Source organism: Lepidochelys olivacea (genome assembly GCF_965140295.1).
Source record: "Lepidochelys olivacea isolate rLepOli2 genome assembly, chromosome: 4".
Lineage (NCBI taxonomy): Eukaryota > Metazoa > Chordata > Testudines > Cheloniidae > Lepidochelys > Lepidochelys olivacea.
In genome coordinates, this window is record NC_140414.1 from 3,690,425 (window position 1) to 3,703,151 (window position 12,727).

General features: G+C 48.4%; 1 protein-coding gene across 1 annotated transcript in view; it reads left to right on the plus strand.

The window, feature by feature from the left end:
- Positions 1-659: 659 nt before the first annotated feature.
- The window catches only part of LOC311520111 (uncharacterized protein), a gene marked incomplete at both ends in the record, with an annotated part of 49,683 nt that continues 37,615 nt past the window's right edge, over positions 660-12,727 (plus strand). Inside the window, one exon of the mRNA XM_084627351.1 lies at positions 660-665. Coding sequence (XP_084483477.1) covers positions 660-665 — 6 coding nt within the window. The remainder of the gene's footprint in view (positions 666-12,727) is intronic.

Below are 12,727 nucleotides of genomic sequence, written 5' to 3' on the forward strand. Positions count from 1 at the left end.
ACACATTCTTCCACCCCAACCATTGGAGTGAGGTTTTCTACCAGAACTCCTTACACTACAGGGGGTAAATTAAAGCAAATTAACTTTTCAAGATCAGCTGTCACTTCCTGTATGACTAACAAAACAAAAAAAACAAGACACTTTGTTTTACAAAGTGATTCAGATTATCACACAATTAGTCTCCTACTCTTTAACCAATAAATTCATTTTCATTGGAAACAATAACATATTCAAAGAGCTCAAATTCTTATCATATGAGTTCATTTTCTTTTAATCCCCGTTGCCAACAACTGAACCTTGGCTCTAGTTCTGGTTTGTCCCAACGTAGGTCCCAACCAATTCTCTGAGTTCATATATCGCTGGTTCTTCTAAAAGGCATTTATCGGTATAACTATATTGCTCAGGGGTGTGAAAAATCCAGAGTTGAGCAATGTAGTTACACAGCCCTAACGCCCTGTGTAGATAGCGCTACGTCAGCAGGACATATAGCTTGAGGGGGCTGGACTAATGAAGTCCGACGGCAGAGATCTCTCCCATTGGCTTAGAGCATCTGTAATAGCATGCTACACCAGTGCAGCTACATGGGGGCAGCTGTGCCAACATCAGCTTTATTGTGAAGCCGGAGCATCAGACACAAAACCAGAGAATCAGGACTCAACATGCGAGTATCTGGAAGTCTGAAACTGGAACCGGACACGTTCGTTGCCTCACTGGTTACCATCATTTCCACAGCCTGAAAGTCCTTGTTTCTGTGAAAATAGAATGAATTATATTGAAATTATAATTCATTAAAGAAATGCTACTTGAAGGGTTTGTTGAAATATAGTTGTCAAGAAGAGAAACATTAAGGAGTGTGAGACAATGGGTCCTCAAACTAATTAACTTAGAGCTCCTACTGAGCTGGGAGATTGGTAAACATTAGTATGCAAGTAAGACATGTATGTATATTTGTCAGTTTCTGCTTCCTTTTGTCTCTTATGTTAAATTGGCTTATCTGTATAAATAAGTTAGCTTGAGCCTTTGTAGGGGGCTCACATATCTGGGTGCATTGGCAAAGTGCTTTGCTAATAAACAGAATGGTCTGACAAATTATGTGAGTCCTGAATCTGACTTTGACATTACCCAATCAGGCACCCAGTTTGGAATCCATGAGGAGGGAATGTCCTATGAAGCACTCTCTCTCTTTGGATCCAAATGGTGAAGGATGATTGTTCTCAATCTAACCCTGGCATGCTTTGGATCTGTAATCAGTGAGTTGTACAAACAAACAATTTTCCTTGGGGCTTTGGTCAGCTTCTTTTACTGGGATGGAAACCAAGAACGGAGCGTGTACTCATTCAACCCCAGTTCTTTCCAAATCCTTGGCCTTGCTTAGGGTAAATGTACACTTCAGAATCCTTTACAAAAGCACTCAAAATCTCAGCAGTGTTAGTGAGGAATGGCTTCCTGAAACATGCCCAGCTTTTCTTTAATTTGGTGGCACAATTCCAGGCAAGGGACTGGATACAGGCCTGTTAGTTATCAGAGCTGGAGTTTCTATTCAAAACTAGCTATTTTTCTGCAGCTATTAGATTTCCAACACTGATTTCATTTCATACACTTTTTTTTAGCACCTACAAAGGATAAATTCAATAAAAAACCCACTTCTATTTCCTCAACATCTGCATCATGAAGGGGACCATTCCCCATGCCATAGAATTAGTTAGGTTATTTAAAAATTTTTAGTAACCTAGCATCCCCCATAATGGGGGACAAAACAGCCCCCTTGCCAGAAGTGGCTCTACCAATTGATGGAACCTGGGATTTAAACTCCAAATGATCACACGGTGCTTGGGATCCATCTGAATTCCCCTTCCAGGTTTTTGACACTTTCATCTCCAGGCATAGTGACTCTGATATAGGATTAAAGAAGTCAAAGCATCGTCTCCAAGCACAGACAGCTGAGAACGCTTCATCACGTGACACTTTGAGAAGTGGAGGGATAGAATGTGATGAAGATCCCTCCTGTCTGAGCCATGCAGAGTTAACAGGTCTGGAGTGATGGGGAAGGAGGGAATCTCTGAGTCACCCCATCTCCTTCCAGTGTCACAGAGGCTGAAATGACACTTCTTTTCCTGCCCCTGCTCCTCTTCCTTTAAATATAATTGGGAAAGTTCCCAATATAACTGCTCTTCAGCACAACCCAGAGCAACGTGAGAACAACTGGCAATGATACAATCTGAATCATTGGTGATTCCGAACAATAATTTTGCAATAGGAGGAATGGTATAGATGTGATGCTCCCTGGTTCCTGATAGGAAGGACACACTCAAATTATTCGTGAGACAATGGTGTAGATAGGAAGGACAAATGGGTCCACCTCAAAACAAGGTGAACTGCAAAAGGCAAAAATGGGCCACTCATTTGGACACGCTGAGGGATAACGGTGCTGCAAACAGTTCAAACAACTTTAAAAGTTACTATGTGGGAATCAGGAAAAGTATTAAAGAAAAAAAAGTACGGATAGCCCTAGAGGTTTTTATGGTGTTGATCTCCTGTGCAGATTCTTTGATGGCTAACATGGGCTGAGTGCCAAGAGAAGGTTTTCCCACACTCACGGCATTCACAGGGCCTCTCCCCTGTGTGGTTCTCTGATGGGTAACAAGGTTTGAGCTGCGATTGAAGGTTCTCACACTCACGGCATTCATAGGGCCTCTCTCCTGCGCGGATTCTCTGATGCTTTAGAAGGGCTGACTGGTCATATATGTTTTTCCCACACTCAGTGCATGCATTTTTTCGTCTTTCCCCTGAGGATTTCCTGCTGTGTTGTGCTTTCCTTGAGCTCCTTCTGAGTTCCCCGACAGGAAATTAATTTACCCACTTTATCCCTTGGCCGATTTCCCTGCTCGCTCTCTGGTCTGTGCTGAATCTCACAGGATTTTCCCTGCTCATGACTCCTGGACACGTTCCTTTCCGATCTTTGTGATAATGCTCTGTGTTTATCCACTTGCCCAGCATCTTCCTGCTGAGAATTCTGCTCCTCGTTCTCACATGCCATCGCATCACCTGCTGCGGTAGAGACAGAAACCTCAAACAGGGATGGAAAGGGGAAGGCCAACGAAGAAAAGTGCTGGAGAGAGGTCAAACAAAAGCAGGAACTGAACTCCTCCAAACACTTCCCCTAAATGGGAGAGAGGAGGGGATCAATTCAGCCTTCACATCCCATCCAAATTCATGGGGGGAAGGGAGGAAGCTACTGCCTGATGTCTGCTAGGATCTACAGGAAGCCGTGAGCTATAGTTATCCTGAGGTTATGACCCCTGCTCGGGACAATAATGAACTGAGTGACCTCCCAAGGGCTTCGTAGGGCAGCCCAGATGTTTCCTTCAGGCCCTTACAGATTCTGAGTTGGTTTCATGTTTCCTCACCTTTGCAGGGAGCTCTCAGGGTCTGTCTTTCCTCTGAACCCTGGAGCTCTGAGACCCATGGCTCTTCCCCTTCTTCCAGCTGGGAAAACACATCAGGTTTGGAAATGGGAAACCCTGCTCAGATGAAAGAAAACAAAGGAGTTCAGGTGATTGCATAAGACTCTGTCATAAAAAAACAAAACATTCTATTAATTTCACTTCAGTGCTTAGTGTGACCTGGTGTGCCTTGGGGAGTCCTGACTGAAAACGCTAAGGTCAGGGCAGGCTAAAAAAGGGAGAGAAGATGCTCCCAGAACTGATGGCTAACACTGAAGTTAAAATCACCGACCACTCACAAACTATGCTTCTGATCCCCCACACTGGTTATTGAGAAGCTGAAAAAGATCACACAGCCCCCTTTATTGCATTCCAGTTCTCTGACTCCCAATCAGCACCTGTGTTCGGTACAGTGAGAGCTTATTTAAAAATTCTGGTCACAGAAACACAATGTTCTGACCCCAAAGGGTCAGCCATATTACCAGGTCAGCACAGGTTTGAATCATAGAATCTCAGGGTTGGAAGGGACCTCAGGAGGTCATCTAGTCCAACCCCCTGCTCAAAGCAGGACCAATCCCCAATTAAATCATCCCAGCCAGGGCTTTGTCAAGCCTGACCTTAAGAAAACGGTTTGGATCTTACCCAAAATACCAGGCTGCCAGCCAATCCTTTAGCCTCTAAACTAAAGGAAAGAAGGAAAGGTCAGATACATTCAGAAATCTATATATCGGGTTCTTCACAGTATTGGTGAGTTCCTGGCTTCAAAGTCCGTCTGGAACACATCCACAGCTTGGATGGGTCATTCAGTCCTTTGTTCAAGGCTTCAGTTTGCAGAGAAGTTGCTCCAGAGGTAGGAAGAGGGATTGAAGAGAAAATGAAGATGATGCAGCTGCCCTTTCTATTCCCTTTGCCTTGTGGCTTGTACTTCCTGTGTCCCAAACACAAGCTTCACAGCACATGGCATGGAAAAGCCCTGGAGTTCTCAGTACACAGGCATACCCCTGCATGTCTTGCTGACTCAATAGGCGTATCCCCTTGGTTCTTTTCATGGGCTCATTGTACAGCTGATGACCCTTGACAGGCCAGTGAAGAGGCTCGGCAGTGCTGATGCCAGTCTGTCCGGGGGTGTCACCCAGAAACACTGCACAAGTCTGGAAATACAGATATACCCTACATCTCTATAACTCACAACACAAAGGTGGTACAAAACATAGAAACAAAATGATCATACTTGGAAAATCATAGCATTTTCACTGACACCTTACATGGCATATCTAGCATGATTCATTGCAATTTCATCATATTGGTATTTTATTATTAATTATTATTATTAAAGTGTCTCACAATTCCCTACAGTGTCACGCCTAGTAAACCAGTGAATTCCCAGGACCAGCTCCCTGGGTCCCTGAAGATGCTGAGCACTCTGCTTATGAGGGATTGAAATACCCACATATCTGCTGGGGACACACACAGACAGGCACAGTCTGTACCCTGTGACGAAGTTCCTGCTCTACCTTGGTGGGTCTTGCGCTTATTGGCGGATTTGCTCGCCTTGGAGCTTCCCGGCAGCCCTCAGCTTGGTCGTTTTTCTAAACCCACAGTCCAGGCTGACGACTCCTGCATCTGACCAGGAGTTGGGAGGATTTGGGGGGAACCCGGGCCCGCCGTCTACTCCGGGCTCCAGCCCAGGGCCCTGTGGAATGCACCTGTCTAGAGTGCCTCCTGGAACAGCTCTGCGACAGCGACAACTCCCTGGGCTACTTCCCCATGGCCTCCTCCCAACCCCTTCTTTATCCTCACCATGGGACCTTCCTCCTGGTCTCTGACAATGCTTGTACTCCTCAGTCCTCCAACAGTCCGTGTTCTCACTCTCAGCTCCTCGCGCCCCTTGCTCCCAGCTCCTCACACGCACCTCACTAACTGAGGTGAGCTCCTTTTTAAAACCCAGGTGCCCCGATTAGCCTGCCTCAATTGATTCAAGTAGCTTCTTGATTGGTTGCAGGTGTTCGAATCAGCTGTCTTACTGGTCTCCAGAAGGTTCCTGATTGTTCTGTTACGTTACCCAAGGAAAAGGGACCTACTTAGCCATCTGGCCTGACCCTGTCACAACCCCTATGTTCACTCTTCTAGAAAACTATGATCAATTATTTACATAGTATGGCTTCTTTGAGGTATCATTTGAAAATGCATAATCTACAGAATATTATCCTCCTGTTAAAATATGTGTAGCAACACTATGTAAAATTATGAGATTTTACTGTATCCTATTAGTGAAAAAGTTACAATTCTGTGGAACACCCTCAGACCAGTTCCTCAGAGACAGCAAGGCAAGCAGCTAGTCAAATTGCCATTCTCCAGGAGGGGGAAGGTGTGAAGAAGACATTTACATTCCTTCACAGGGACCACTTGAAGCTCATAGCTACAACAGACAGCCGGTCACCATGACTCAGCTGAGAACTGAAGTTGTTTGTCGTACAGAGGACTGAATTATAAAAAGAGGGGAGGAAAATGCTTGAGACTCTCTCTCTCCCCCTTTTCCTCTGCTCATGACAGCTCCTGAAGAAACTGAACTTGGCAGCAGGGGCGAATTAGGGGGACTTCTGGCTGAAAGGACAGCCAGCCTGCCTCAGGATATAGTGAGAGAAACATTTGCTTTGTATCCGTTTTAGCTTGTTAACTTAGATGTTAGTTTGGGTTTTATCTTGCATTTCTTTTGTAAACAATTCTGGCTTTTATACCTCACTACCTGTAGTCAATTAATATGGTTTTTTTGCCGGTAGTTAGCCATCTCATTTTATTCTTTCATCTAACCAGTGTGTTGGGATTAAAGTGTGTTGGAAAATCCATTTGGGATAACAAGGCCGGCACGTGTCATTTTCCACTGATGAAATGACAGACTTCATATGACCTTGCGTCGTTCAGTAGTGTGCTGGACAGTGAAAGATGCACAAAAGTCCGGGACCAGAGAATTTTCTGGGGTTCTCCTGTGGTGCACTGGAACTGCTTCTTGCAGTTCCCTGGAACTGCTTCTTGCAGAGAGAGAGAGGTCCAGACACAATGAGAGAGTCCTGGGGAAGCTGGGAACACTAAGAATGGGCTGGTGGGGTTCAGTGGAGAAAGGGAACAGGAAGGGCAGGGATATCACTGAATGCAGGATCTCAGCAGTCCTAGATGTCAGGATAGCACCTAGTGCAGCCCATTGGAAAACATAATCCCAACTATACATATAAAATGATGGGGTCTACATTAGCTGTTTCCACTCAAGAGAGGGATCTTGGAGTCATTGTTGATAGTTCTCTGAAAACATCCACTCAGGGTGCAGAGGCAGTCAAAAAGCAAACAGGGTGTTGGGAATCATTAAGAAAGGGACAGATAATAAGACAGTACATAACTTGCCTCTATATAAATCCATGGTACGCCCACATCTTGAATATTGTGTGCGGATGTGGTCGGCCCATCTCAAGAAAGATACATTGCAATTGGAAAAGGTTCAGAAAAGGGCAAAAAAAACCCGGACTAGGAGTATGAAACAGCTTCTGTATGAGGAGAGATATGTAAGACTGGGACTTTTCAGCTTGGAAAAGAGACAAGAGGGCATATGAGAGAGGTCTATAAAAGCATGTCTGCTGTGGAGAAAGTAAAGAAGGAAGTGTCATTTACTCCTTCTCAGAACACAAGGACTAGGAATCACCCAATCAAATTAATAGGCAGCAGGTTTATAAGAAACAAAAGGAAGTATTTCTTCACACAACGCACAGTCAACCTGGGGAACTCCTTGCCAGAGGACGTTGTGAAGGCCAAGATTATAATAGGGTTACAAAAAACAAAAAACATCATGAGAAATCTATCGAGGACAGGTCCGTGAATGGTTATTAGCCAGGATGGGCAGGGATGGTGTCCCTAACTTCTGTTTGTCATAAGCTGTGAATGGGTGACAGGAGATGAATCACTTCATGATTCCCTGTTCTGTTCATTCCCTCTGGGACACCCAGCGCTGGTCACTGTCGGAAGACAGGACACTGGGCTAGATGGACCTTTGGTCTGTCCCAGTGTGGCCATTCTGAAATACCAGGGAACCTAGTGAGTCCAGTGCAATGGGAGGGAGTAGGAAAATCCCTGGCTGTGGAGAACACTGGGAAATTAGAAACTATCATTCACAAGCAACAGACTCTAAATAGTCTAGAAAAGCAGAATGTGAAAAATAAGAATCGGGGTCATGTGACTTCAGGAATGAGGGACTCAAAAAACCAAGTCTGCAGAGAAGGTAGATTGTGGTTAGTGCACATGGGGATGGGGGGAGCAACTCTCCAGGTCTCAAGGATTTTCACCAGCAACCGAGGCTATTGTCCCATGCACGGGGCAATCCGGAGCAGTGAGGAGTTGTGTCATCTGTAATCCTGGCTGAGTTTCAATGCTCTGCTGCTGGAGCTCCCTTGTCTGGATTCCCCCAGCCAGCATTCAAGGTCTGTGTGATCAGTAACCCTGGACCAGCCGCTCTGACCCCAGCAGCCTGCTTCTTACACCCCAAGCACTTTCTGGTCTGGGTGGAAAGGCTCAGGGTTTGAGAGAAGGCCAGGGGTAGGAAGCTTCTGCTCGTTATGCGGGACCTAACCCCCCGTTTTACTTGTGCAAACAGGAGATATTTGACACTGTGCGATTCTGCTCCTGTGCTCTCTTCCCACAGCCTTCAGCAGCAGGGGAGGGTCTCTGGTCGTGTGTGTGTCACTGGCATGCTGGGGTGATGCTGGAACAGGACAGAGCAGAGGTGGCATTGTGGGGGTGGCGTGAACCTCATCTCTTCAGTTCCCCTTCCAAGAACCAAGGGGACAGGAACCCTTACCCAGCGAGGTCACAGTCTCATAGGTCTCCTGCATGACATCTCTGGAGAGGGCTCTCTGAGCGGGGTCCAGCAGAGCCCCCTCTTCCCTGGTGAAATACACAGCCACCTCCTCGAAGGTCACCGGCCCCTGAAAGAGCCAGAGCCCCACACTCAGGACCTGCTGCCCCACTCACAGCCCCACTATTCACGGGGGAGAGGAGCCAATCAAACGGAAAATCTGGGTGGACCGCAGCCAACAGAGTCCCACCCCCACCCCACTCAGAGCACCCAGGAAACACCAGGGTGAGGGGGCGAAGAGACACCCCTCCTCTCTCCCAGCAGATCCATCACACACCTACTAGCCACAGACTGATACCGGAGATGCTGCCCTGAGCAGAGTCTAGGGAGAGATCTCTTGTAGGAAGCCCAACACCCTCCTCCTTGTGAGGAGCTGGATATGAGGCAGGAGAATCTCCCCTAAGCCTGACTGGTGGCTTCCCCCTTCATATTTAAAGGCACCCACTGGTTAGTTGGGTCAGGCTCCAGAACTAGGAGTCTGGTCCTTTTTCCCAGCCCCATCTACGTGCGTTATTTTCTGTTCACCAAATTGGAGCATTTCCACCTCCGAACCTCATGGGTCTGTTCCAAGAATCTAGGCCACTTATTAAACAACTCCCAGCAGGTCTGCCACCCCCTGGTCTCCTCCCTTTCTCAACCCTGTGCATTTCCTGTCCCCGCTCCAACCTCCAAACCAGACGGTGCAAACCTTCTCCTCTCCCGTGTATTTGCTGTCCCTCTCCCTCCTGCAGGAACAGATCAGAACCCCCCCAATAATCCCTACCTGAGCTGGCTCCCCTGCAGCTATGTCGCTCCCCTGTCCCATGGGAGGACGGGATGAACCGGAACGAAACGTGAGCGTCGTTCTGCAGCCTGATCGGGCGAGAAGGGCCGTTGTGGAGGTTTGGGAACGGGCATTAGTTCATTTCACATCACGGTTCCCCTGGCTCTTTCCTTGCAGAGCGAGATCCGAGATTCTGCCGTGCTGAGAAAATGCTAAAAGAAAAGGAGTACTTCTGGGACCTTAGAGACTAACCAATTTATTTGAGCATGAGCTTTCGTGATCTACAGCTCACTTCATCGGATGCATACCGTGGAAACTGCAGCAGACTTTATATACACACAGAGAATATGAAACAATACCTCCTCCCACCCCACTGTCCTGCTGGTAATAGCTTATCTAAAGTGATCATCAAGTTGGGCCATTTCCAGCACAAATCCAGGTTTTCTCACCCTCCGCCTCCAACACAAATTCACTCTCCTGCTGGTGATAGCCCATCCAAAGTGACAACTCTCTACTCAATCTCTGGATTACAGCAGAGACCTGGCCCCTCCTGCTGGCTAGGCCCACAGACACACTTTTAACCTCTTTTCTCTCTCCCGCATCCCAAAACAAAGTCTCTGAATGCAATCCTAGAAAAAAGCAGAACCAAAGGAGTCCCTTTCGAGGATTCCCTCTGACACTGACCCCACGGCAGCCACACCCCAGCAGGAGGGACATGGAGTCAGGAACTGGGTTTTCCTCTGTCTGATCCTCGTCTTGTCCACAGGAAAGTGATTCTCCCCACAGTACAGTAATAGATCTGTCTGGGCAGATGAGAGAGCTGGAAATCTCTTTCAAAACTCTTTTATCCCACGGACCCTGTCAGTCTCTCTATCTCCTTTTCCCCGTGCCCTCTCCATGCCTGTCTGCTAGGAAACTCTCATTCCTGGGTTGTTTGCTCCCCCATGGCTGGATTTGCTCCTGCAAATGGCAGGAGAAATGGGGTGGGGGGCTGTTACTGTAGAGTCATTTTATAGGCCTTCACTGCCTGCCTGGGATTTCCCCATTGCCTGCCTAGGACCCCCACCTGCCCTCCACCAGGATCTGCCAGCCCATTTGCCTGGGACCCCCTCCTCCTCCCAGCAGGACCCCCTGACGCTTTACAGGAGGACCCCTCACTCTGTGCCAGGGACCGCCCCACCACAGCTCTGTGCACTGGGCATGGCAATGGTCCCAGGAGCCAGCTGGGCAATCCCAGACAGAGCCCCTGGCACAGCACCAGGCAGCGTCTAATCCCCTGCCCCATCTGCCCAAGAGACCCCCACCCCCACTGGTCTGCAGCCAACAGGCCCCCAGCGATACCCACCTCCAGGACCCATAGCTTTAGGGCTGGGCACATCAGAACTACCCCCCGAAACCCCAAACCCTCCAGAACCCACCAACCTGACTAGAGTCCCCCCTGCCCAGCCACCCAGAGGCCTCCCCCTACCACAATGCCCCTTCAGCTCCCGCTGCCATCTCCCCACACAGACATGCCCCCCCCCAGCAACAGTGTTCCCTCACAGTGTCTGACAAGTGGACAGAAAGTTATCACCACCCCCTGCTGGCCAGTCACACAGGCAGGGGGAGCCCGGGGGGACGCCTCTTTAACAGGAGAAGGGAAGCCATGGAGGGCCAAAATAAGTAAGACATTTCCATACTCTGTCACTAGCAAATAATGGCCACCGTGGATCCACCCCAGAGTTGGCTACAGCTTTGCACTGCGGGAAGCCCTCCCTCACGGAGACCCTTTGTCATGGGGTTTGGGAAACTTCTGGACCCACGCTGCACTCAGAGGGACCTCCTCATCCCTTGCCAGCTGGAGAAAAGAAAAGGGTCCAGCCAACTCGACCTATTCGACATTGGTGAGGCCTCTATTCGACATTGGTGAGGCCTCATCTGGAGTACTGTGTCCAGTTTTGGGCCCCACACTACAAGAAGGATGTGGATAAATTGGAGAGAGTCCAGCGAAGGGCAACAAAAATGATTAGGGGACTGGAACACATGACTTATGAGGAGAGGCTGAAGGAACTGGGATTGTTTAGTCTGCAGAAGAGAAGAATGAGGGGGGATTTGATAGCTGCTTTCAACTACCTGAAAGGGGGTTCCAAAGAGGATGGCTCTAGACCGTTCTCAATGGTAGCAGATGACAGAACGAGGAGCAATGGTCTCAAGTTGCAGTGGGGGAGGTTTAGGTTGGATATTAGGAAAAACTTTTTCACTAAGAGGGTGGTGAAACACTGGAATGCGTTACCCAGGGAGGTGGTAGAATCTCCTTCCTTAGAGGTTTTTAAGGTCAAACCTTTTAAGGTTTTTAAAGCCCTGGCTGGGATGATTTAACTGGGAATTGGTCCTGCTTCGAGCAGGGGGTTGGACTAGATGACCTTCTGGGGTCCCTTCCAAACCTGATATTCTATGATTCTATGAACTCTCTTGTTACCAACTGGGAACCACCCATCCTGCAAACAGGGGGAGGCCCCTATCTTTGATGGGTATTGAATATATGGCTAGTCTCTTTTATCAGCAAACATTTTTAACAGAGAGAAAGGAGGGAACAAATGATTCTCAAAGGAGAAGGAAAGATGATCATTGTTGCAGGGGGGTTAATTTCCCAACCAGGATGGAGAAGCTCTCAGGGCGACAGGTTCCCCCCAAAGAAGGACAAGTTGCTAGGATTTAGAGACATGGGGAACAGCCCCAAACTCGAGAGGATTTTTAATTGACATTTGATAATGACATCGTAAGAGGGAAACCTGAGATTTGAGATCAGTGTTCAGAAATGAAAGAGAAAGGGTGGAAATCTGAGGGATTTTGGATCCATTTATGCAAATTATAGAGAGGAAAGTGGAAAATGAGAGGGATTTTAGAGCAGTTGTTGATAGGAGGTTGTCACGGAGTCCCTGGGCGTTGCTCTGGAACTGCTCCCTATGAAGCCGGGCAGGACTCTGGGGAAGTCGCCTTTCTGTGAGCAGCCTGTCTTCAGGACACACGGCTCACCCAGCTTCCACCTTCCTGGGTCAGACCTCGGAGCATTCAGCCTCCTCTGCCCCTCCGTCCGCTTCTCACAGCGAGTCCGCTCAGGCAGGGCTCCTGGGGAAGCCAGAGGGTCCTGCACCCCAACTCCGCAGTCAGACGGGACTCTCAGCCAGCCAGTAAAACAGAGGTTTATTATATGACAGGAACATGGTCTAAAACAGAGCTTGCAGGTGCAGAGAACAGGACCCCTCAGCTGGGTCCATTTTGGGGGCAGTGAGCCAGACAACCACGCCTGCACTTCACTCCAACTCCCTCCAGCCCCTCCTCCTCTGGGCTTTGTTCCTTTCCCGGGCCAGGAGGTCACCGGATTCCTTTGTTCTCCAACCCTTTAGCTCCCACCTTGCAGGGGGGAAGGGCCCAGGCCATCAGTGGCAAGGAAACAGGGTGTTGGCCATTCTCTGTGTCCAGACTCCTGCACACACATGCCCTCTAGGGCTCTGCAATGATCATACACCCTTATCTCACCACCTAGATACTAAAAAACTTCATAGGGGAAACTGAGGCACCCCCACACTATTCAGAGGAAACATTAAGAACAGTCCCACTTTGTCACATCCCTCCCCCCTTCGA